Here is a 25,962-nt window from a genome sequence, read left to right as displayed (position 1 = left end):
ATAGAAAAAACATAAGAGTTGGGAAAACAAATGAGCTCAATCCAAATAACAATAATGGATATCTGAAGTTGCACGGACCTATGAACACTGGTGCAAAATCTTAACTTCTAAAGTGTATCAGAACTTCCAATGAAAACTTTGGAACATCCAAAACTCAAAAAAGCAGCACAAGTCACTTTACAAAAAAATTGCCATAACTTTTAGCTCCAAACTCTAATTTCAATGATCTTGGACTTCTTGGAAAGCTTATTCAAAAGGCTAACCATTGAAAACAAGCTCTAAGACTAACAAGTGAAAGTGTTGTGGCATGTGTTTATATCTCATGTCAGCACTCAGATTTTGGTTGGTTTGAGCACTTGAGACTTTCAAATTGTTCATATTGCATCCCTCTTAATAGTACAACATACATATTCTCAAGATAAAAAAGACATGTATATTTCCATCACTTCAGTCTTCAATATTTTCATATGTCAATTCTTCTCAATATATCTTCATAATGGTTTTCAACAATCTTTGTCTCATTCTTCTCGAGAAAATCCACCTTAAGCTTGTAACTTTAACCATTTCAACACATTTAAGTTTAATTCAATTGCTTCAAGCCACTTCACTTGTGATATAACAAATATTTGATGCTTCACCCATAATGACTTCTTGTGGCTTGATTAGTCCTTTAGGATTAACTAGTGCTTCTTCACCTTAGCCTTAATCCCTCGATGTCAAGCCATTGTTTTCCCTTCATCTACGCTTAGCACCTCGGAAGCCCAACTTAGTAGATTCCTTCACTCATCTACCACACCTTATCAATCTTGATTTGCACAAACAATAGGCGCACATTGAAATCTCACTTCATTAGCATTGTTCTCGCTTGAACTAGATTGTTTCAACGAACTTAGTACTCAACAATGCTTATATTGAATTACTATTGCACAACTTGACCGAGCTTCACATTTGAGACTTCATTTGATACCCATCAACACACATGTCCTTTTTATGTATCCATATCATGCTTGTCAAGTTGCTTAGTTCAATGACATTTCACAATGTAGATGCAAGCCAACATAATGAGACCATATATATGCATAAGTCCATGTCTCTTCTCCTTTGTACACTTTGGTTTGCTATTTCTCCACTTATTTTTTTTCATTCATTCTTCGACCTTGATCAATACTAGTCAACCATCAATCTCTTCTTATTCATGTAAGAAAGCCATCGTTGAGATCAAATCATACCCATTTCTCTTTATCTCATTTTGCTTTATCAATTTGCTTATCTTTTCTTTATTGATATGAGTTTTATATGATGCAATGAAACCTATCCAAATTCTATCAAACTCATTAGTCATTTAATTGGTTTTTTCAAAATCCACTAGGGGGCCTAGATGCACTTTCATTGTTCTAACAGAAGGGAAAAAATATTCTTTGAATTGAAGAGGAAAAAATATCCTCATAGAATAAAAAATTAGGTGTGACCGGTTTGCTTCCACATATGCAATAGGCAACATTCACATGAGGAACTTTCTGTATAAAAGGCAAGAAAGCATAAGACGTGTTTGCCATGCTTTAAGGCTGAACCAGCGGGAACTTGCACTTTCTGTGGGAAGAAGAAACTATGTTTCATACTCTTACACACGGTGTACACATCCTGTCAGCTTCTGGGCCAAGCTCAAAATTGCCACAGGTATTAAACTCCCGGACAAGAGATCTCCTGGAAGATTCGTACTACAAGGAAGAGGACAGAGGCGTAATCCTATTTGGAATACGGTCCTTGTATAGTAGAAATGACCGTCGTCATGGGAAAACACCCATAGACCCCGATGGAATGGGTGCTAGAGGCTTGCTTCCAGCTTTCTAGCTCTAGGCATGGCGGCACTGAGAGATCAACTAATTCACCTGTGCGTTGGAAGCCACCAAAGTAGAGAGCTCTAAAGACCAATACGGATGGGACCTTCACCTTCCTATATGAGAGTTGCACAGGTGCAACAGGTGCGGTGCTGTGAGGCAGTGACGGCGGATTTCGAGCGGCTTCAGCTCAGTGGATGAACTCGGTGAGATCGACACTCTTCGCTGAAGCGGAGGCATTATGGGATGGTATTTGGCTCCACCCGGATGGAACAAGAGCTCATGTCATTGTAGAGACTGATGATTCCCTGGAAATGGCCTCGCTGTGGAAGAGCAGAGGGAACCATCGCTCGGAAATCACTGTGATCTTGGATGATGTCGGGGGATTGATGTAGTAGTAAACTCTCAAATTATTGCTCTTGAGAGCTCAAGGAAAAATCTGATTCCTAAGGTTGCAACCACTAGCTCCTTCTTTTATAAAGCTTGGTGCATTTTCTTTGGATGTGAAGCAAATGATGAAGGCCGGAAATATAGACAATATGGTTACTTTGCCAGCCAAGCTAATATTTCGAGGAGATAATTTTCAGAAAATAGAAGCAACAAAGCAAAGGTGTTTTATTCAATCTGGTTATGTGCCCTTCTCGTGAGATGATGACATCGGGTGGCGATCAAGGAGGTTAAGGAAATATATTTTGTTGCAGTCCGATCGTGCAAGTGGCTAGATTTGTTTAGAAAGCCTAAATATGTTGATTAGCATCCTTGCCGGACTATTTTATTATTTCCATGTGTGAGTTGTGTTAGTCGGATTGCCTAGCTAGCTAAGTCTGGTTTGTTTGAGTCCAGTCAGCCACGTAATGGTTCCTGCATGCATGTGTGCTGGATCGAACCATGTCTTCAGTTCGGTCGGACTAGGAGTCCTTGTGTCTGTGCCTGCCAGCACATATATGGCCTAGGGTCGGCCGTGTAAAAGACTAGATTGGAATTTTATTGAGTCTTGTTTGGTTGAGGGTTCTCCCACGAGTGCGACCTCCTCTCATCTATCTTGCCGTTCTAGATTGGATCGAGATTGAGTACGTGATCATCAGGGATTATTTCCTGGGTGCGTTTCTTCGGAATTCTTGGAGTTCCTCGTCTTCTGATCGTGTTCCTCGGAAGCACAGGTGGAAGAATTATTTTAGGGTTTAGATTGCATCATCTATTGTAAGCCGATTCCTTTATATATCATTGCTACTTCTCGTATTTGGTTTTTTACGAAGAACTGTTTGATCCGGCTGGAGTTATACCCCATATTGTTTGAGATAATATTCTTGGCCGTGGCTTCCTGTGATTGTCAGAGAAAAAAAAATCTTCTGTATTTTAATCTTTGGTTGTTGCAGTGAGCAACACTACTGGAGACGGCCTCTTTGCCGAGGGCCTGAGGCCCTCGGCAAAGGCCCATTAACCCTCGGCAAAGGCTTTGCCGAGGGCGGCCCTCGGCAAAGAGCTCTCGGGGAATTTTGAGTCGGCGAAGAGGGTTTTTGCCAAGGGCCCTTTATCGGGCACTCGGCAAAGCCTTTGCCGAGGGCTGGAGCGGCACTCGGCAAAGAAAAGCAGCCGTCACGGTACCGGCGCCTGGGACGGAGTCTTTGCCGAGGGCCGTCTCTTGGGGCCCTCGGCAAAGAATTATTCTTTTTTTTTTGAAAAATCTTTGCCGAGGGCCTCCAACCATGGCCCTCGGCAAAGAAATGTTGCAGAATTTTTCCAAAAAATCTTTGCCGAGGGCAATGGGACGGCCCTCGGCAAAGAATTATTCTTTTTTTTTGAAAAAATCTTTGCCGAGGGCTTCCCCGCAGGCCCTCGGCAAAGAATTTTATTTTTTTTAAAAAAGTCTTTGCCGAGGGCCTCCAACCATGGCCCTCGGCAAAGAAATGATTGCAGAATTTTTCCAAAAAATCTTTGCCGAGGGCAATGGGACGGCCCTCAGGCAAAGAATTATTCTTTTTTTTTTGAAAAAGTCTTTGCCGAGGGCCTCCAACCATGGCCCTCGGCAAAGAAATGTTGCAGAATTTTTGCAAAAAATCTTTGCCGAGGGCTTTCCCGTGCAGGCCCTCGGCAAAGAATTATTCTTTTTTTTTGAAAAAATCTTCGCCGAGGGCTTCCCCGCAGGCCCTCGGCAAAGAAATTTTAATTTTTTTTAAAAAAGTCTTTGCCGAGGGCCTCCAACCATGGCCCTCGGCAACGAAATGTTCCAGAATTTTTCCAATAAATCTTTGCCGAGGGCAATGGGACGGCCCTCGGCAAAGGACCCTTCTTTGCCGAGGGCCTTGGTCATTGCCCTCGGCAAAGAGGCATAAATTTAATTTTTTTTTGTTTTTTGCATTCCATCGACACAAGCATTTCATATATATACATATATATATCAACCATCACATATATATATCACACAGAACCCATTTTCTCACAATATATCACAACCATAATTGTGAACCACAAATCACAATATATTACAACGACAAGTCACATGTTCATCATCATTCACATGTTTATTACGACAAGTTCATGAAATCCAAGCACAAGTCAGAACCATAAACCACAAATATTACAATAAAGTCCAACCACATCACCTAGCACTAGTCCTCATCAAGGTAGCCTATGAGACGGTGGTGAAGGAAAGGCGGGATCACCCGGTGACGCACTACCGGGATGATTGGAACCCGCGGACAGGAGGCTGCACAAAGGAGCAGAGATTGCATGTGTGAGTAATCCGGGAAAACAGTTTTGGAACTTAGAGATTGCATCTAGTAATCTAGGAATACAAAAAGATTAGACTCAATTGAAAAAAGGTAAAGAGGCATTTCCTCTCTGCATTTCATGATCCTGCATCCAAAGTTCCAAACATCCCAAAAAGGTAAAGAGCATAAGCTCACATTGTCATGAAAGAATGCCCACTTTCCTCAATGCACAGTTTCAATCGTAGGAGTTTCACTTATTCTTTACTTATTCTTGAGGTTAATATATATACAGGTGGTAGTTTATGACTAGATACAAATGATAAGATCCATCACATCATCCATTGATGGTCATTCAGATGATCTGAAATCAGTTTCACTTGTTATTGTTCTCGAGGAAAAATCAAACATCTAAAGATTTCACATATGGGACATTTTATTTCATGTTCACAATAGAAGCATGCATCTGATTTTGAGGCCAAATGAACTTCTGCTGTGTGGCGGAGAAGCTCAAGTGGGTTCATCAGCAGGAGGTAAAATTTCAAGCGGAGAATGTAACAAACAGCTATAAGTCCATATAAGAATAACAAACATTAGGAAATTAAGCAATACCTCCTCTCCAAAAGAATCAAGGTATAGAGACGGCCAAAAGGCCAGACGAGCAGATCGCTGCAACAGGATTGTTGTTTTCTGCGTAGAAGACCATCAAAATTGAAGCATATTCACATAAGAAAGAACAGAGGACGTTATACTGGACAAAATAGTATCATGTGTAATGAGATAGGGTGGTTCTTTGTTATTTGGGGTTTCTCATGCCCCTTTTCTTCTTAATATAAAAGATATGCAGCTCTCCTGCATGTTCAAGGGAAAAAAAGTAATGAGCTAGTACGTACCCTCACTAGAAGAAATATGCCAATACCAGCACCACATTGCAATGCATGATTCTGGCATTTACCAGTCCTACAAACAAATAAAATTAGGACAGGCGTTTGATAAATTATGGCACAACACAAGGTAATAGGAACTTTTACAAGCAAAGTTCTATCACCTGCAGCATGCATGGTTTCCAACTAGGCGAACATAGTTTGCCACAAAGCAAACACAGTGCCGGTTCATCAGGCACTGAGCCACAATCAGGGCATTGCATCTTGACATATCTAGATGGAAAAATAATAAGCCATCAGTTCCAGGAAAAAAGGCGGAGCTCGCATAAAATCTCATCCCAGCTTAGAAGAACCAGACCAAACCTTTCTAGGAGAACCTGGTATACATCTGGTAGTTGCATCAGCCTAAATGGAACTGCAGGGGTAGAAAAGAGAGTGCCTCTATATTTACGGGGATTGTAATCTTCACAGAAATGCTGAGACCATTTTAAGGCCGGGGGCAGGGCCGGCCGGGAGTGTAAATTGAAAATTGTGGGCGGATTCAGTACAATAAAAAGAACCATAACCTATCTTCATTCCTATTTAGCGCCAAAGTCATCATTTTCTCACACTATATCCTCAGCATTACAATTTTCAAAAATAGTGTGTGACTACAATCGTATCACCAAATAGGGAACTTAAAAAATCCAAAAATAAATTCTGAATCCAAACAATTTTTGCAAGATTATATTATTTTGGTTCCTCGTGGTAAGGTAAGTCAAAATTTTAGGTTTATCCTCTGCATGAAAATAGTGAACACAAGCACTCTTAATATAAACATCATACACATGGTAGCACAAAACATGAGAGCAACAATAGGAAAGTGAAAAAAAAGGCTGCTTAACCTTTTCCGGATCAAGAACCATAAGGCAAAAGGCATCTACTGGGCCAGCTAATGGATCGAGATGAACGCCCTTAACGTGCTCGTCATCTAGAACTGGAATGCCTGGCTGTGGTCCTAAGTACTGCAATCTCGACTTCACTGAACTTGAAAACCATGCTTTCTCCCTGTGCTGTGAAAGAAGTGACAACCATTGTTTACCACGGATTGAACAGAAAACTCTATTTTACATGAGAATACAACAAGGTAAGCGATAGGGCTATTCGAAGCAGCATATACAAAAATTTTGACAGGTTGTTGAGGTGACAAGAACATATGGTTGAACCTAATAAATGAGCAAAACCCAGGTATGAACTTGAAGTAAAGCTATACTAAGCTAAACTACTAGAAACAAAGTTCTCAGTGATCTGATGAAATTTAGCACCACAAGTTAGTGTGATGATTTCGTCACAATATTAGCAGCTAAAAGAATACTAAAGGGGAAAACCAAATAACAAAAGGATGCACTACAGCCTACAGGCAAATAAATGTAACCCCCTTTTTAAGCAATCAACGAATAACAATCCCTGTCCTGACACCTAAAACAGTATGTCACGGGGGTGATCAGGAAACACCAAAAGCTCCTAGCAGCATACAGAAAATGAAAGACCTACGCACTGTTTACATGTTGCTTGGGCATTTTGTTAGAATTTTAGAACCAAGAGAATCACAGAAGTTCAACTCAGCCAGTGGATATTATCCTTGTTTTAATTTAACTGGACTTGCATTAAATATTCCCATCAATCATGCTACACGTAAATTTGGGGTCATTTAAAGACTCCTTTTCTGGTAGATCTATCCAAAGACAAAACACAGCCCAACTTTCCATGTTCCCAGTGGTTTGCTCGATGACTCAACTTTTCTTTATATATATAATATATATCGAATAAGGCATCCCATAATCAAATTATTCACAATTAACACCATCAATTAAACTTTCTTTTTTGGAGAAATCTACAGCAGAAGCCACGAACTGTAATGATACAGGTTTGAAGATGCACTCCTAAGACTTCTGCGGATCTTCTATGATTATTAGTTAGGATCTCTAATCATTTGAGGGCAGTCCACCCAATTTTTAGCGCTAGATCTCAAACCTGCTTTTTGGTAAAAACTCTCCGTAAGGCAGCACAAGTTTCTACTTGCAGAAAGTGATGGGTGCTATGACTCCACAACCGTTTCGGGGAATCAACGACTAGACAGTAGCTACGCCCCCTCATTGTCACCATCTCAGTAACCCCAATTCGATCTTACTTCCTCCAGCACCCAGATCGGAGCTAACAAGAGCAAGAGAATCGAGGAGTACGAGTACCTGCAGGAGTGGGCAACGAGGCGGAGTCCATCCGTGGAGAAGCCGGTGCACTTGTCGAGCTTGAGCTCCTGCAGCATGTGGCCCTTGGCACGGACGAGCTCAGCGAGGTCGTTGTCCGTGACGACCATGCGGCGGAGGTGGAGCGCCTTGAGGCACTCGAGCGGCGCGGCGAGCTCGGTGACCCAGGGGCGGACGTAGGCGCCCCAGTCGTCAGGTATGAGGCCATACATGGCCGCGCGGGGCTTCCCGTTCACGGCCAGCGACCCGAGCCGCGGGAACTACGCGAGCAGGCGCGCCGGGGCGGCGCGGAGGTCGGGCGGTGCGGTGGTGGGGCGGCGGGGCGTGCAGCGGCGGCAGGCCGCGCGGGGCGGCGGGGCGCGGGGCGGCGGTGGGGCGAGCAGCGGCGGCGGCACGCAGCAGTGGCGTATGAAATGTGGGCGGCGATTTTGGGCCAGGCCGTTGGCCGATTTAGGGTTGGGCCCTTTGCCGAGGGCCCAGATCCAGGGCCCTCGGCAAAGATTTTTTATTTTTTTTTTAATTTTCTTTGCCAAGGGTCATTGGCCAGGCCCTCGGCAAAGATCCCCTTTGTCGAGGGCCAGGCTAGGCCCTTGGCAAAGATTTTTTATTTTTTTTTGTTTTGTGAATCCAGTTTTTTTGTGGTGCTATAATACATTATTTAAAACTCAATTTTAAAATTTGGGACAATTTTGACTTTGTTTGATATATTTTCCTAATTTATTGCTTTTCCTTGATTTTTTTCGAATATTTCAAATTTGAACTGCAGGTGGATGGAATAATGCAATTTAGTGATTCGAAAAATGTTATTCATGGTATTTGGTGTATGTTGAGTCCCTATCCACGAACTCACATCAAATTTCGGGCATCTTCTTCACGTAACATGACGAGGAACTTGTCGGAAAACTATTTTTAAATTATATAAAATCCATACGAAGTTCAAAAATCACGAAACTTGTCGAGGTGTCATGTTATCGCATGTGTAGGCTGTGGTAAAAAATTGAGAAGGTTTCGAGCAAGTGGGGACATCGGATGTCTAAAACCCAGACATCTCCACATGTGATCACATGTGGAGATGTCTGGGTTTCAGGCATCCGACGTCGCAACTCGCTCGAAACCTTCTTAATTTTTTACCACAGCCTACACATGCGATAACATGACATCTCGCTAAGTTTCATGATTTTCGGACTTCGTATAGATTTTATATAATTTTAAAACACTTTTCCGGCAAGTCGGTCGTCATGTTACGTGAAGAAGATGCGCGAAATTTGATGCGAGTTCATGGATAGGGACTCAACATGCACCAATTAACATGAATAACATTTTTCGAAACACTACATTGCAATATTCCATGCACCTGCAGTTCAAATTTGACATATTCGAAAAAAATCAAAGAATCGAAATAAATTAAGGAAATATACAAAAAAAGTCAAAATTTGTCCAAATTTTAAAATTGAGTTCAAAACAATATATTGTAGCACCACAAAAAAACTGAGCTAAAAAAACCAAAAAAAAAAAATCTTTGCCGAGGGCCTAGCCTGGCCCTCGGCAAAGGGCTTCTTTGCCGAGGGCCTCGCCTCGGGCCCTCGACAAAGACGATTTATAAAAAAAAAATTTGGCCGATAAACTGGTTCCAAAAAAATCTTTGCCGAGGGCCTGGTCTAGGGCCCTCGGCAAAGACTTTTTTTTAAAAAAAAAATTGCCAAAAAAAAAACCTTTGCCGAGGGCCTAACGGGTGGCCCTCGGCAAAGCTCGGGAATGGCCGCCGTGACCCAACGGGCCTAATTTGCCGAGGGCATCTTTGCCGAGGGCCGCGGCCCTCGGCAAAGATTTGATTTGCCGTGGGCCTGTCTTTGCCGAGGGTCGGACCCTCGGCAAAGGCCTCTTTGCCGAGGGCTGTTCTTTGCCGAGGGCTCCTGTGGCTGGCCCTCGGCAAAGAGTGTCTTTGCCGAGTGCCCGAGATTTGGCCCTCGACAAATCCTCAGGCCCTCAGCAAAGCACGCGTTTCCAGTAGTGCAAGCTGTGTCTCTTTTTGCTGCTACTTTCTGAAAGTTGGAGACGCTGCTGTATACCTGCTCGTTTATTGTTGGATCGTCATTTAGCCTGCTGTTGCTTGGCTGGTTACTGACAAGTACTATTTACAGTCCGAAAATACTAGCTGTTGCAGTACTGCTGATTGTTAGGGGGTCCATCTACTATATTTATATTCCTGAAAAATCAGTCGATTGCCCCTCTGTGCTGAGAGAATATTTGTTAACATTGTTGCTGTTTAGCATTGCACGGGCTTGAAGGAATAAAAATTCAGATTATATTAATTTTTGATAATTTGTACCGTGAAAGATTGAGCAATTTTTCGGACATCGTAGGCGTGTCCTTATTAGGGATGGTGGCTGTCGATATTTGACCACCGATAGCCTGCCACGGGGGTCCCCGGGACAGTATGTTCGGGCTTCAGCGTATGCGGAACTCGACGGTTAACACAAGAGACAGTCGATTTATCCTGGTTCGGACCCTCGATCGTTGATCGAGTAATAGCCCTACGTCCGGTCGGCGTTAGCCTTTGCGTTGGATTGATCGTAAAGTGTTGTGTTGTACAATTGTTCTCTGAACTCCCCATCCAAGGAGCTCTGCCCTCCTTTATATAGTCAGGAGGCCAGAGTCCTAGTCGGTTTATAATAAGAGTTCCTAGTAGGATTACAGAATAATACTACTATTAAGATTACAGGGGAAGAATCCTAGTTAGGCTAGTTCTTCTCCCTTCCTTGCGGGGTATCCCGTGGGTCCCGCACCGACAAGCCCCCGAGCACTTCATGGTTGAGTTCTGGAAGCCTCGTCTTGTTCCTTCAAGTCTTGTCGAGTAGGAACAAGCGTCGTCCGAGTGCTTTCTTGAGCGAAACCGTGCAGCGCTTCGTGAGATCTTCGCGTGGTGTGTACCTTTTTGAAGAAAAAAGTACTTCCATTTGGATATAGCCCCCGAGCCTCTTGCTGTTTGGCACAAGGAGCTTGATGGTCTTTTCTTGAAATCTCCTTGATTCTTCGTCGAAAGGCTCCCGAGCATATACACGGTTTCTTTGTTAAAAAGAGCTTGAATTTAGCTATGTCCGGGTTCTTTTTGTCGAAAAGAGCTCGGATATAGCTATGTCCGGGTTCTTTTTATCTTGTGGCCTTGAAGTCGTCTGTCTTGAAGAAGTCTTCTGAGTGACGTGCGCTTTTTTGAAAGAAAAAGTGCACTCACTGAGTGTAGCCCCCGAGCCTCTTGCTATTTGAAACAAAAAGTTGGAGGGTCTTGAATCTGATTTGTTCGAAAGAACTGTATACCTTTCCTGTTGCAGCCCCCGAGCATATATCTGGGTTGTTTTGTTCAGGAAGAACTCGGATGCAGGATCTTGACGTATTCTCCGGTGGTCTGCTGTTGTCAGATGTAGTTGAAAGGTGGTGGTTGAGTGTAAATGTCTTTTGTTCACGGGTTGTACTGTGTTGGTATATTCTCCCGAATATGCTTGTTGTTGAGTACTGTTCCTTCACGCATGAGTCCTCTTTCATTGAATTCTGTCTTTTCACTGTGTCCTTTGTTAGGCTTGTTTCGTTGGTGCTCCTGGTCCATGTGCACCGCTCCTTCGGTCTATAAATACCCTCCTGGAGTGCCGTTTTGATTCATTGAGCATTTTGTTGCTTGTTCTGAAGTCTCTGTAGTCATGAATATGGTAGTTTGTGAAGTAGAGCAGCCCCCGAGTTTATTTTGCATTTCTTGTGTGTCTTGCCGCAGCTGAAGGGAGTCTTGTGATAGGGATTAGAGGTAGGCTAATCCTGCAGCAGCAATGTACCAGGATGTATGTGGCGGTAGTTGGAGGAAGTCTTATGATGTGGGCTTCGTTTCTTCATCTGGCAGTTCTGGGTTGATCCTCGTCGCCTGTCCTGAGACTGTCCAGTGCAGATCAATACCATATCCAGCATCACATCAGTCTTGGGTAGACAGATGCCTGCCAGCCTTCTCTGCTCCATGTTGTCCTGCCGTGCTGCTGATTTTCGCCTTGGATGCACTGCGTCCGTCCTTTGAAGAAAATAGTGTAGCCAAGGGCGGTTTGTCCTTCCGAGTAGCAATTTGGGACATGTAGTCGTTCTAGAGCCTAGCCGTGTCCGGGTTTCTCTTTGCTACTTTGGTTTTCGTGGTACTGAGTTCGTTGGGTCTTGTAAGATTTGTAATCTTCTATTTTTGAAGTCGCTTGTATTGGAAAGAATCTTGTTTTCTGAGTTGTCATTTATTTTTCTGCTGTAGTCCTGGTTGTTCATGAGATTCCCGAGTTCTTTCCGTAAGAACCGGGTTCTTATGTTCCTTGTGAGGTAGCCCTTCGTTTCTTCATGGTTGACGGGTTGTTCTTGTAGTTATCTGATAACTCCGCCGTAGTGTTGGATGGATAATTCTAAAATCTGCCCGTTAAATTATACCGTTGTGTGGATTTGTGCCCTTCGTCATTTTAGCTGTGTCAGTAAATGGACCGTTGCGTTCTCACACCGTGCTTTAACAGGCCTGGCGGGCCATTTTTATTGCTGTAAAATATATTTAAAGACCTTTCATCTTCTTTTTCTTTACTGCCCTTCTCTTGCCTTGAAACCCTACCTTTCAGAAATCCGCCGTCGCCATTGCCTTCACCATCTTAGCGTCGCTGTCCAAGCCTTCTCTTCCCCTAGTTCCTTCTCGCCTCCGTTCATACATGGGTAGGAAGAAGGCTACGAGCAAGTCCCAGGTAACCTTCGTGGACGAGGAGTCATCTCTTTCTGTGATTGAGAACCAGGAGTTTGTGGCCATGAGGGCTGCCCAGAAAGCTTGACTGGCTCCGACAACAACTGAAGACTAGCTTCGCGAGCTTGCCGGCGATGGTCTGATCTAGAGCAAGGGCATTGCTGAATGGAGAGTTCTAGGCGAGCATCGAGTCCCTGCTCCAGGTCCTGGTGAGATTATCCTTTTCGTCTCCTTTATCCATGCCGGACTTTGCCTTCCTGCTTCCGCCTTCCTTCATCAATTTCTTGGTTATTTTGGGGTTAGTTTGAACCATCTAACTCCCAATGCCGTTCTCCATCTTTCTGTTTTCATACATCTCTGTGAAGTTTTCCTTGGAATTCCTCCTTCTCTTTCTCTTTTCCGTCACTTCTTTCATTTGAAGCCTCAACCCTGCCGTGAAGACACCAACGTTCTTGGAGGCTGTGGGATTAAGTTTCGCCAGGGTCTTAAAAGCAAGTTCTTTGACTATGACCTGGTTGATTCTGTGAGGGATTGGCATGTTGATTGGTTCTATGCCGCCAATTTGATTCCTTCTCTTGCCGTGCATTCTGGATCTGGTCCCTCGGTTAACGACCGGTGGGAAAAGAACTCCCTGATGCTAGACGAGCTCCAGGTGATCTAGCCGTTCCTTGAGCGGATAAGCACTCTGAAGCAGCAGGGCTTGACCATTTTCAGAATCATCTCGAGCTTTTTTCGTCATCATGTTCAGCCTCTGAAGGAGCGAGAGAACCTTGGTTTCGAGTACTTTGGGGCTAAGGATCCTTCGCGCATGGTCCCTGCCCTTGAGTTGACCAATGAGGAGGTACTCGAGCATCTCCAGAAGATGCTAAAAGGAGCAAGCGTTGTCCCGCTTACTATCTCCGAGTACTCTGCCAACAACCCGCCTCCAGCTGTAAGTCGTTTTCTCTTCGTGCGGGTTCTTTCTATATTTCTTTTGCTGCATCCATTTTTGCTTAATTTTCCTTGTCTTGTTGTTTTATTCGTTTCATAGGAATTGGGGCGCAATTTTGTTGACCCGATTCCCCTTGATGTTCTCCCTACCGTGGTGAATACTGGGGAGAACCTTGCTGGGGCTTCTATAACTAGTAAGTTCCCAATCACCATCGTGTTTCCTGGAGTTTCTTCCAGAGTTGTTGATGTATATGAAGAATATGTTCCTCGTCCAGTCTCTCGAGGTCCTCATAGTGTCTCAAAGAGGGGGCGAGCGGATAGTTCTTCATCTGGTTTACCTGCTTCTAAGAAGTCTCGCCAGCCAAGTACTCGTCTAGGTACTCTAGTTGGAGCTAGCATGCTCTTAGGTGAGCATATTAATACACTCTGTCCCTTTGTCTTTTTGTTTTTGTCTTGAACCGAGTACTTTTGTTCTTTTTTTAGCTGGTGCTATGGTGGCCTTGGTCGAGACTGAGGAAGAAGAGGGCGATGATGCACCCCTTATCATGCGGCGGTGAGTTGTTTTCTTATTTTGCTGCTGCTAAATTTCTCCTCTTTGTTTTGACTTCGGTCTTGATCTTTTTGTAGTAAGCGGTCGTCGGGTATGAGTTCTTCTGAGGCTCCTGCATCGGGTTCTTCTATGGCTCCGGTGCCGAGTTCTTCCGTAGCTCTGGTACCGAGTTCTTCTAGGGCTCCGGTACCGGCTATACCGCTCCTACCGCCTAGTGGCGGGGACGTTTTTGCTGCCGTGGTTCCTCCTGCGAGGTCTTCTTTTTGTTTTACGAAGAAGAAGATAGCTGGGTGAGTGGATTCTGGTTTTGTCTCTTTGCTTCTGTTCTCCTTTTCTCTTGTTCTCATTGGCGAGTTCTTTTATCAACTTTCAGGCCTTCGTCTTCTCTCGTCCCTCCGTTGACTTCTTGCTAGCCCTCTGGTGTGCCACCGAGTACTAAGCCTCAGGACTCGCAGCGCACTGTCGGTGAAGTGGTTGTGGGGGTGACAAGGCTTTCTGGTGACGATGCTGCTGCTGACTTGGTTGCCTCGGAGGTGACTATGGCCATTGCAGTGGATTCATCTAGGGAGGTAGCCAGGACTTCCCATGATGTGTCCTTGATCTTGCCTTCTCCGCATCGGCCGTCTTCTCCCTCCGCTCCTCTTTCTACTAAAGATGTGGTTCATCAATTTGATGCCACTCATCGGTTGTCAGAGTTGACCGCTTCTTGGGGGGACTTCGCGACCTTTGCAACTTCTTTTGGAGAAAAACTCCAAGTAAGTTTTCTGAAGTTCTTTCTTTAGATGTTCATCTTTCTCCTGTTCTTATGCCTTTTTTCTCTCTTTCATTTTTGTTCAGTCCTTCTCTTAGGACCATACCGGCTTCTTTTTCTCGTCGAAAACGGAGAAGAAGTTGTCTTCTGAGTTGAGCGCCCTAAAGGCAGAGCTGGATCTCTGCCAGGCCAAGATGGAGGCTGAGCGTCAAACGCATCAGAAGGAGGAACAAGGTCTTCGTGCCCGGGTTGTTGAGGCCGAGAAGCAGAGGGATGCTGCAATCCAGGAGGCTTTAAAGAATTTAGAGGCCATGAAGAACTTGGAGGCCGTGAAGAAAGAGTGCAATGGTATTACGGGTTCTTTTTGTTTCCTTCTGTATTTAAACTTTCCTTTCTGCTGACTCATTGTTTGGTGTCTTGTTTAGCTCTCCGAGTTGAAAAGCAGAAGCTCTCGGAGGGCATTGATGAAATGAAGACTCTTGTTCATTCTAGTCAGAATAAGGCTGAGGAGGTAATTACTCTTGCTGAGGAAGAACTTGCGCTTGCTAAGTTGATTAGGTGTGGAGCTGATAGAGATCTTGTGCAGGCCCAAAAAACTATTATAGACTTGTCTGGCAAGTTGGCGATGGCTACTGAAAACTAGAAAGCTTTGTGGAAATCCTTTTGTTTAGTAGCTGATGTTCTCTGAACTTCAGCAGATGATGGGCAATCTTGGGCTTAGTTAATTCCTCGAATTCCGACTCATTTCCAAGAGTTCGTGAAGAGGTGTGCCCAACTGTGTACCAAAAATGTCCTGGCCCAGGTCTGGATTCTTGCTCTAGAGGCGCCTTTGTCCAAGATAGCAGAGGAAGCTGATAGTCAAGAGTACATTGATGCCGTTGAGAGGATGGAGCCTGAGGTCGAAGACTTAGCTAGTAGAATTGTATATAATCTTAGCATTGTTATCTCTTCTCCTGATGATGATGTTTGATGTAATTGACCTTTATGCTCGCGCCTTGTAATATGGCATTATACTTCTTTTTGAATGAAGATTTTTTGTTGATGTCTTCTTTGCCTATATGCCTTGTTTATTCTTTGGATGAGTTGTCCAAGTGATCAGAGTTATTTGTCTTACCGAATTCTTTGTCTTGCTTTCATCTTTGCCATGTAAACAACTCCGCGTGTTATCTTGATAAACTTTCTTAATTTGTCGAGTACTTTTCTGTCCTTCTTCTATGCCATGTAAACAACTTGTTATATGTAGATCTTTGTGTTGACAACCTTTCTTGGTCTGTCGAGTGTTTGTCTGGCCTTCGTCTATGCCCTGTAAACAACTCGATATAGAATGTTGTCTTGACAAACTTTGGGCTCTTGTTAGTACTAAAAGGACTTAGGACCAGAGATCTCAAGCGTCTTCAGCTTCTTCTTTTCAGCTTTTTCGCTTAACTCGAACTGTGTTCAGCATCTGTCTCTTTCCTTAGTTGCAAAAAACTTCTTAGGATCGGTAGGCCCCTGAGCACTTCATAGTTGAGTTCTGGAAGCCTCATCTTGCTCCTTCAGGTCCTACCAAGAGGTACAAGCGTCGTTGGAGTGCTTTGCTGAGCGAAATTGTGTAGCGCTTCTTGGAGTCTTTGAGTAGTTTGTGCTTTTTTTTTGAAGAAAAAGTACATCCATCTGAGTGTAGCCCTCGAGCCTCTTGCTTCTTGGCACAAGGAGCTAGAGGGTCTTGTCCTAAAATTGCTCTGATTTATGCTTCAGGCTTAGTTTCAGTCGCTTTGCTTTTTGTTTCGGGTGTTAGCTTGTTAGCTACCCTCATCGGCAGGCTCAAGCAACTTTTCAGCTATTTTGCTCTTGTCCGGGATGCTCAGGCGTATTTTTAGCCATTTTACTTTTTGGTTCGGGTGTTAGCTTGTTAGCTACCCTCATCGGCGAGCTTAAGCATCTTTTCAGCTATTTTGCTCTCGGCCGGGATGCTCAGGCATATTTTCAGCCATTTTGCTTTTTGGTTCGGGTGTTAGCTTGTTAGCTACCCTCATCGGTGGACTCAATCATCTTTTCAACTATTTTGCTCTCGGCCGGGATGCTCAGGCGTATTTTCAGCCATTTTGCTTTTTGGTTCGGGTGTTAGCTTGTTAGCTACCCTCATCGGTGGGCTCAAGCATCTTTTTAGCTATTTTGCTCTTGGCCGGGATGCTCAGGCATATTTTCAGCCATTTTGCTTTTTGGTTCGGGTGTTAGCTTGTTAGCTACCCTCATCGGTGAGCTCAAGCATCTTTTAAGCTATTTTGCTCTTGGCCGGGATGCTCAGATGTATTTTCAGCCATTTTGCTTTTTTGTTCGGGTGTTAGCTTGTTAGCTACCCTTATCGACGGGCTCAAGCATCTTTTCAGCTATTTTGCTCTTGGCTGGGATGCTCAGGCGTATTTTTAGCCATTTTGCTTTTTGGTTCGGGTGTTAGCTTGTTAGCTACCCTCATCGGCGGGCTCAAGCATCTTTTTAGCTATTTTGCTCTCGGTCGGGATGCTCAGGTGTATTTTCAGCCATTTTGCTTTTAAGAAACAACTCGAGGAAAGCCATAATGCAACATATGTTTGTCGAGAAAGAAGCATCTTTGTTGATCATGAATATTGATATGTCACAATGGTACATATGTTTTTGGTGAGCGCTATCTTTGTTGATCATGAACGTTGATCTCTTGTGTCTTGTATACATATTTTCCCTTGAGTTGTTTTCATACGTAGAATCTTCGTAGCTGACTGATGTGCCATGTATTGCTGACTTCTTTTCTGTCTTCGGTTATGAGCTTGTATGTGCCCGGTCCGATGACTTTTGTGACGATAAAAGGACCTTCCCATGGACTGAGTAGTTTGTGGCGTCCGTCAGTTTTTTGTATTCTTCTTAGTACTAGGTCTCTGACTTGTAATGTTCAAGACTGGGTATTCTTGTTGTAGTGGCGCCTTAGTCCTTGGAGGTATCTTGCTGATTGCAAGGTAGCGTTTACTCTGACTTCTTCTGTACTGTCGAGTTCTAATCTTCGGGTGTGTTCTGCTTCTCCATCGTCGTATTGCTCTATCCTTGGTGACGTCCAGATCAAGTCTGCGGGTAGTATGGCTTCTGATCCATACACTAGGAAGAAAGGTGAGTATCCGGTGGCTCTGCTTGTTTGAGTCCGTAGCCCCCATACAACCTTGGGTAATTCTTTAATCCATTTTGATCCATAGTCTACTAGTTCTTCATACAGTCTTGGTTTTAATCCAGCTAGTATGAGTCCGTTTGCCCTTTCTACCTGTCCGTTAGCTTCTGGATGTGCGACTGATGCGTAATCTATGCTGAAGCCACAATCCTGTGCCTAACTTTTGAATTCTGTAGCTATGAAGAGAGAGCCCAAATCTATGATGATTCGATTGGGCATGCCGAAGCGGTGCATAATGTCTTGGATGAACTCGACTACTTTGGCTACGCTGTATTTTGTGAGTGGTTTGTATTCGATCCACTTGGTGAACTTGTCAATTGCTACAAAGATGTACTCAAAACCGCCCTTTGCTTTCTTGAGAGGTCCTACTTGATCTAGCCCCCAGCAGGAGAAAGGCCAAGCGGGTGGGATGCAGATGAGATTGTGAGCTGGCATATGAGCTTGTCTTGTGAACATCTAACAACTTTTGCATCTTCTGACGAGTTCTTCTGCGTCTTTCAAAGCGGTTGGCCAGTAGAAACCAGTGTGAAATGCTTTGACGACTAGTGTTCTTGAAGCGGCGTGATTTCCACAGCAACCTGAGTGTATTTCGTCTAGGATTTGTTCGCCTTCTTCAAATGAGACGCATTTTAAGAGTACTCCTGATGATGTGGCTCTTCTGTAGAGCTTGTCTCCTACTAGGACGTAATTCTTACTTCTGCGAACAACTCATGTGGCTTCCTATTTTTCCACTGACAACTTATTCTCTTTGATGTAATCAATAAAAACCTGTGTCCATGAAGTGTTGATTACCAGAATCTGGTTGCCTTTAGCTGTGAGTTCTGGGGTTGTCTCACCGGGTTGTTTGATAGAAGGAGCTGATAACTCCTCTATGAATACGCCGGGTGGGACCTTTGCCCTGTCTGATTCGAGCTTGGCGAGGACATCTGCTGCAATGTTGGAATCATGCAGGACATGTAGAATTTCCAATCCTTAGAAATGTTTTTCGAGTTTTCTGATTTCAGCACAGTAAGCACCCATGTTTTCTTTGGTGCAATCCCAATCTTTGTTGACTTGGTTGATGACTACTGCTGAATCGCTGTATACGAGTAATCGCTTGATTCCAAGGGTAATTGCCACTCACAGCCCGTGGATGAGAGCTTCGTATTCTGTTTCATTGTTGATAGCTTGCCATAATATCTAAAGGACATACTTGAGTTGTTTTCTGTCCGGAGAGATTAGGAGAACGCCCGCACCGGCTCCGCCTAGCTTGAGTGATCCATCAAAGTACATCTTCTAGTGGTCAAGGATTGTATTTGATATAGGTTGTTGAATCTCTGTCCATTCGGCAACAAAATTAGCAAGGGCTTGAGATTTAATTGCTTTCCGTGGGGTGAAATCAATGTTGAGAGCGCCGAGTTCAACCGCCCACTTAGATATGCGCCCTGTTGCATCTTTGTTGTGTAAGATGTCTCCTAGTGGAAAATCTATCACCACGGTAATCTTGTGGCTCTCAAAATAGTGACGAAGCTTGCGTGAAGTGATCAGTAGGGCGTAGAGTAGTTTTTGCACATACGGGTACCGGATTTTTGATTCTAATAGTACTTCGCTGATGTAGTATACTGTGCGTTGTACTTTATACACGCGCCCTTCTTCTCTTTCTACTACTATCGCCGTGCTGACTACAGTAGAAGTTGCCGCAATGTATAGCATCATGTCTTCGTCTTTCTTTGGAGGTGTGAGGACTGGTGAGGATGTGAGGTATGCCTTAAGTTTCTTAAAAGCTTCATTGGCTTCTTTCGTCCACTCAAACTTGTCTGTCTTCTTTAGTAGTTTAAAGAAAGATAACCCTTTTTCGCTGAGTCTTGAAATGAAACGATTGAGTGCCACCATGCAGCCTATTAGTTTTTGTACATCTTTGATGCTTCGAGGAGGGCCCATCTCTGTTATGGCTCAAATTTGCTTGGCGTTTGCTTCGATTCCACGATGACTGACCAAGAATCTGAGTAGTTGTCCTGAAGGAATTCTGAATACACACTTGTTTGGGTTTAATTTCCATCTCCACCTTTTCAGATTCTCGAAGGTTTGTTTTAAGTCTTGAATCAGTGCGTCCGGGTTCTTTGTTTTTACAACCACGTCATCCACGTATGCTTCTACATTTTCGCCGATCTGATCACCAAGTCATGTTTGGATAGCTCTTTGGTAAGTGGCTCCAGCATTCTTGAATCCAAACGACATGGTCTTGTAGTAGTAGGCGTCGAACGGAGTGATAAAAGATGTCTTGCTTAGGTCTTGTTCCTTTAGTGTGATCTGGTGATATCCTGAATAGCAATCAAGGAAGGATAATAGGACAGATCCTGCTGTTGAATCAACTATCTGATCAATGCATGGTAGCCCAAACGGATCTTTTGGGCAGTGTTTGTTGAGATCTGTGTAGTCGACACACATGCACCACTCGTCTGTATTCTTTTTCTGTACCAGAACTGGATTTGCTAGCCAATCTGGATGGAGAATTTTTCTGATGAATCTAGCTGCCATTAGTTTTGTAATTTCCTTTTTAATTACCGCCTTCTTGTTGGGAGAAAATCATCGTAGTCGTTGCTTCACAGGCTTGGAGCCTTCATTGATATCAATTCTATGCTCAGCCAACTCTCTTGGGACCCCTGGCATGTCGGCTGGCTTCCAAGCGAAGATATCCTTGTTGTCCCAAAGAAAGTTGGTGAGCACGAGTTCCCATTTGGCTGATAGGTGGGCGCTGATGGTTGCTGTTTTGGAGGGATCGCCGGTGCCCAAGTCGATTTGCTTGATGTCGGCTTCTTTTGGTGGTGTGAGGATGCTAGGCTTTTTAGCCGATATCTCTAGTTCTTCTTAGCTTATTTCTACGGCAATAGTAGCTATTTCTTTTCTACCATTGTCGGCTTGTGCTTTGGCTGCAATTTGGATTGCCTGAACACCGCAGTCAAAAGCGCGCTTCAAATCACTTCGAAGAGAAAGGACACCGTTAGGTCCTGGCATCTTAAGCAGTAGGTACGGATAATGCGGTATTGCCATGAATTTTGCTAGTGCTGGGTGCCTGAGGATTGCATGGTATGATGAATCGAAGTCCGCAACCTCAAACTTGATGAACTCTGTACGGTAGTTCGAGGGAGTTTCAAAAGTAACTGGTAGAGTAATTTGTCCGAGTGACATGGCTGCCTTGCCGGGTACTATGTCATAAAAAGGTGTACTTGTTGGTATAATCATCCCGGCGAGTTGTAGTCCCATCTTCCTTAGAGTTTCTGAAAAAATGATGTTGAGTTCGGCTCCTCCGTCGATTAGTACTTTCGTAACAGTCATACCGGCAATGGTTGGATCTAAAACTAGTGGGTAATGGCCTACGTTTCCTACGCTGGTCCATTGGCCTTCTCTTGAAAATTGGATTGGATACTCTGACCAATTGAGATATCTTGGTGTAGCAGGTTCTGCTGCCATGATGGTTCGTAACGCTAGTTTTTCTTGATGTTTGCTTCTAGAATCTAGAACCCCGGCAAAGATTACTGCCACTGTCCCTTTGGATTTTTGGAATCCCTTGTCTTCATGGTTGTCTCCTTCTTTTTTCTGATTGTCTTCTTTATTGTTTCCCTTGCTATCTTTTCTAGTGTATCTTTCGTTGAAGGTGTAGCAATTCCCGATGGTGTGCTTTCCATTGGGGTGCAAGGGCCAACGTATGTTCTCAATGTCATCATACCTTCTGGGCTTGGTAAATTTCTTTGATTTATCAGCCATTGCTACTGTGTTGTCTGGACCACGCTTTCTCTCTTGATTTCTGTTGTTTCGTGGATTTTGCCTGTCTGGGTTGTCTCTGTTGTTTCTATCCGAGAATCTTTCTCGTGTCTTCTCCTTTGCAGTAATCATCTTTTCCACTGTCCGTCTGAATTCTTCGTTGTTTATTGGATTTTCTTTGTAGAAGTCTTGAAATTGCCACCTAGCCATGATTCCGTGAGAGAAAGCTTCGATTACTTCTCGTTGTGTGATGTCATGTACTTGAGCTCGTAGTTCGCCAAATCGTCGATAGTAATTTCTGAGACTTTCACCTCCTTTCTGCTTGAGTCCTTTTAACTCTACGTAGGTGATTGAGTGTGTAATAATACTCGTGAAATTTTTACAGAAAGCTCTTTGCAAGTCCTCCCAATTTCTGATTGATCCTGGATTAATTTATCAAACCATTGAAGTGACATGGTTTCTAGGGCCATGGGAAAGAACAAGGTTTTGATGTCATCGTCTCCTCCGGCTAATTCAATCGATTGCGAGTAAATCTTGAGCCATTGCTTTGGTTTGGTCTTGCCGTCATACTTGGAGTGGTTGGACGGCTTGAACTTGTGAGGTAGTCATATTAAAGCAAGTCTTTTTACGAAACAAGGGAATCTATCGTGCGTTCTGGCTTCTGTGTATTCCGATTCGGTGCCCCCTTCTTGCCAACTGTCGTCTTAGTGAGAGTAGTTCTGCGTGGCTATCCGAGTAGGTGCTTTGCTTCTGTCCTTTCTTGGTTGTTCGACTCGGTTGTTTTGACTATGATTTCTTCGACTCTCTCCGTTGTAACTTCCACTTGGTCTCAGTCTTTCGAAAGCGGACTTCCTTTGATTTTGATCTCCCTGTTCATGAGATGTTGCCCTTCCGTCGTGCGTCCTAGGGACTATTGATCGGAGAAAGTCCCAAAGCTGTTCTTATTTTTCATTGGGATATGAGGTCGCCCTGAGTTCTTCTAGTGCTTCTCGGATCTTATCGTAGGGTGTATTCGCTGCTCGTCCTTCTCCGACCTCTCGCTCTGATTTTCTTCTGTTGTACTCGGCTAGATCTGACTCAGATTTGATCCAAGTGTCCTTTCGCTGCTTAGCACGGCGCTGACGTCCTTGTTTTAATTTGTTCTTTCTCTCTCTGGCTTGCCTCTGACTCTCAGTCTCACCATCGTGCCCCTGGATAAATGGTGATATGTTGGATTCAGATTCATCTGAAGACCTGACGTCAGGTGCCTCTGGAGGGGACTAATGGTGACCGAGAGCGGCGAATCATGAATACTTCTCTAGCGTGAGTTATTCTGTCATCGTCGTTGATTTCCGTACTGCCAGAGCTGTTGATAACTTCAGTAGAGTTTTTAAGGTCATAGATCGAATCTCCTTCTTGGTAGGGTAGAGTTGCTGTTGTCATATCGTTGACTAGTTGGATGCCGTCATCCTCAGGAACGGTACCTGGCCAGTGAACAATGCAGTCTTGAGATGTTATAGTTAAAACGAGACCTTCCTGGGCTCCCTTTAGTGGCATTCTAAGCACCGTATCGAGGAATCCTTTGGGCCGTGTCGGATAAGATGTTGCCATGTTGTGGAGTCCGAACGGAAGAGGACCCGACTTCTTTGAAGTTCTCCGAGTGTACTCCGGGTAGTATTCTTGATAGGTTGACGTCGTGGTCCGGAGCCTTGTTAGAAAAGAACTCGGTTTTCCGAAAGAACTCGGATAAGACTTCGTCTCAGAAGCGGAACTTGAGTTTGAATCAGATGCGTGAAGTCGCGGAATCCGAGTTGGATTGGACATTACGAGCTGCGTGAATCTTCTGGCAAGCTGATATGTCGTTGTCGCCGAAATGGAAAAGTTCTGATGATGATCTGAATCTTCGAGGAGACGGCCTTGGAGCTTGCCATCGTCGCCTGCCTCGCAGATCCATGAACCAAAGATGAAGATTGATCCCTTCGAGAAGATCATGTTGTCGAGGTCCATCGAGCTCTTGGATGCAAAGTCGCCGAAAGCCCCTATCTGGCGCGGCAGCTGTCGATGTTTGACCACCGATAGCCTGCCACGGGGGTCCCTGGGGCAATATGTTCGGGCTTCAGCGTATGCGGAACTCGACGGTTAACGCAAGAGACAGTCGATTTATCCTGGTTCGGACCCTCAATCGTTGATCGAGTAATAGCTCTACGTCCAGTCGGCGTTAGCCTTTGCGTTGGATTGATCGTAAAATGTTGTGTTGTACAATTGTTCTTTGAACTCCCCATCCAAGGAGCCCTGCCCTCCTTTATATAGTCAGGAGACCAGAGTCCTAGTCGGTTTACAATGAGAGTTCCTAGTAGGATTACAGAATAATATTACTACTAAGATTATAGGGGAAGAATCCTAGTTATGCTAGTTCTTCTCTCTTTCTTGCGGGGTATCCCGTGGGTCCCGCACCGACACTGGCGAACTTCACTTCCGTTAGAGTTGTACACACCAAGAAATCAGTGAATTTTGCAGCACACCTTTGTGCTCAACATGCTTTGGCGACAAAGCAGAATTTTAGTTGGCTTATCCCCTAGTTTCATGCAGCGTTGTCTGCAAACTGATGGTAATGATTCCTTTTAAGTTTTTAAATTCGAGATTACATAGTACAACGCAGACGTCCATAACGCACGCACACTCACCCTATGCACACACGCGCGCAAACCCTATCTCTGTGTGCATCTTTGAAGACTAGACTAGACAGCGGAAACGTCGAATGCCTCACTATCGATGGAAACGATGGGCTCGACGTGATCCCGCTCCTGCAGAGAGCCGTCTCGGACGGCACGGCCATGGCCGTCGTCGCCGACGACAGCGTGTTGGTCGGCGAGATCTGCCCCGGCGTGCTCGCCTCGTGTGACGTCGAGACGGTGTCGGCCGCCTTCGCGGCGCTCTCCGCTGGCGACACTATGGCGTACATCGACTACTCGCTGTTGCACTCGCCGTCGGAGTTCTTGGTCCGCGCCATCAGAGCTCAGCTCGCCGGGAAGGGACTGGACGCCATGGCCGAGCGCATGGAATGGGAAGGACGCCGCCTCCCTTCCCTTGTCCCCCCCCGTCGTCGTCGTTGTCGTCGACATCATCCTTGGACAAGGACTCGCCGTTGGGACGCGCACGACACCCAAGGAGGATGTCATCTGGGAGCTTCGGGTGGCGGTCCACAGAGGACGTGGTGGCATGCCATTCTGGGAGTTCGCTTGTGGTCGTCATGGCCCAGGCGCTTGCGCACCGTCTGGGTCGCTGATGAGACCAGCGGCGCACTCGTCGAGTCGTCGGGGTAGTGAGATTCGCCGACGTGCTCGCGGTACTCCGAGAGCATCTCCGGCCTCGGTCCCAGGTGCTATGCAGATAAATAGTGATGTGCGTGTCAATCCGTCTCACAAATTTGAACTGAAGATGTGCAAAGTTTGTTTCGACGAGAGCGAGCTAGAACTCGGCCCAAGATCACTTTTAGCCCAGAAGTTGGAAAGGCCCAAGATGTCAATTCAACCGGAAGGCCGGAAGCCAAAATACGGCCCCGTGAGATCGTGGCCTCTTTTTTGGGCAGTGGCGAAGCCGGGGAATCACCACGACTGGCTATTTGAAATTTTAATTCCATACCTTTTCTCAGCACTTCTCTCGTGTGCCTAAATTTTAAGATGATTTCAGTTAACACTTTTGTATAACAACTAATACAACTATTACTTTTGTAATTTTTTAGTTGTCTTTGTGTCATAACGTATCAAAAATTTATCGTTGTCTGACTATAGAAAGAATTGTATATTGTTAATTGTCTTTGTGCCAAACTGCCAATACAAATCAAATTTTGTCGGGTTTATGGTTTTGTCTAACTGGGATTTTATTCTCGGAATAAAAAATTGTAGATTATGCCTACAAAAATTGCAACAAACTGAATATATAATTTTAATATAAAATATATGCAATAACCGTCGTCTAAAAAGGAAACTAAAATTGAAGCACCTGAATTCTATCAAATGCGAGTCTTTTTATTACTCATAAATGACAGTGTTATATTCCTGACAAATTATTTACTCAACATATGTTGGCATGTTGAAATGTCACACCACAGAGTGCCCGTACAACAAACAAGATGAAAACATACAACTATTTATTAAAAAGATATCTATATCTATATCTATATCTCTTATAATTCTAAAACCCACTAGCTATATATCTCAACATGCAATCTGTCCACTCAGCAATGTACTATCATATGCAATTAAAACCAGTAGCACATGCAATTGTAATGTTCACGTCAACAAGACACACAAGCATTTTGTTGTCCACGTCAACATGTCACGCAATCCACTGATCTGCAATTCCTGAAACAATGCGCGGGCTTCTAGCTTAGCTAATGACGAATTGGTTTATTCTCGCGTCTTA

General features: G+C 44.4%; 1 protein-coding gene and 1 pseudogene across 7 annotated transcripts; one reads left to right on the top strand and one right to left on the bottom strand.

Moving 5' to 3' along the window:
- Positions 1 to 4,688: 4,688 nt before the first annotated feature.
- Positions 4,689 to 7,899, bottom strand: LOC136475204 (coronatine-insensitive protein homolog 1b-like). Of its 7 annotated transcripts, none has more exons than XR_010763124.1 (4): positions 6,315 to 7,155; positions 5,595 to 5,703; positions 5,440 to 5,506; positions 4,689 to 5,236 (listed from the first exon to the last, which is right to left on the bottom strand). XR_010763124.1 is itself a non-coding variant. In XM_066472754.1 (4 exons), the coding sequence occupies exons 1-4, from the start codon at positions 7,687 to 7,689 to the stop codon at positions 5,057 to 5,059; spliced, it is 387 nt and encodes a 128-aa protein (XP_066328851.1). In that variant the 5' UTR covers positions 7,690 to 7,855; the 3' UTR covers positions 4,689 to 5,056. The 7 variants fall into 7 exon arrangements, 2 of the variants coding, with proteins under 2 accessions (XP_066328851.1, XP_066328852.1); XR_010763123.1 differs by lacking the exon at positions 6,315 to 7,155 and adding an exon at positions 5,794 to 6,224; XM_066472754.1 differs by lacking the exon at positions 6,315 to 7,155 and adding an exon at positions 7,659 to 7,855.
- On the top strand, positions 7,887 to 24,931 carry LOC136470740 (CBS domain-containing protein CBSX5-like; annotated as a pseudogene).
- The last annotated feature ends 1,031 nt before the right edge of the window (positions 24,932 to 25,962 follow it).

The sequence above is a fragment of the Miscanthus floridulus genome, chromosome 8 (genome assembly GCF_019320115.1).
Source record: "Miscanthus floridulus cultivar M001 chromosome 8, ASM1932011v1, whole genome shotgun sequence".
Classification (NCBI taxonomy): Eukaryota; Viridiplantae; Streptophyta; class Magnoliopsida; order Poales; family Poaceae; genus Miscanthus; species Miscanthus floridulus.
The sequence above is the reverse complement of the archived record's forward strand: the minus strand, read 5'-3'. Positions and strand labels throughout refer to the sequence as shown.

Bases quoted from the DNA above. Each gene is read 5' to 3' on its own strand.
- LOC136475204 (XM_066472754.1), bottom strand. From the start codon at position 7,689: ATGGACTCCGCCTCGTTGCCCACTCCTGCAG. The intron at 5,507-5,594 runs GTGATAGAACTT...ATTTGTTTGTAG, and splicing joins GGAAACCATGCATGCTGCAG to GACTGGTAAATGCCAGAATC. The intron at 5,237-5,439 runs GTACGTACTAGC...TCTTCTACGCAG, and splicing joins GCATATTTCTTCTAGTGAGG to AAAACAACAATCCTGTTGCA.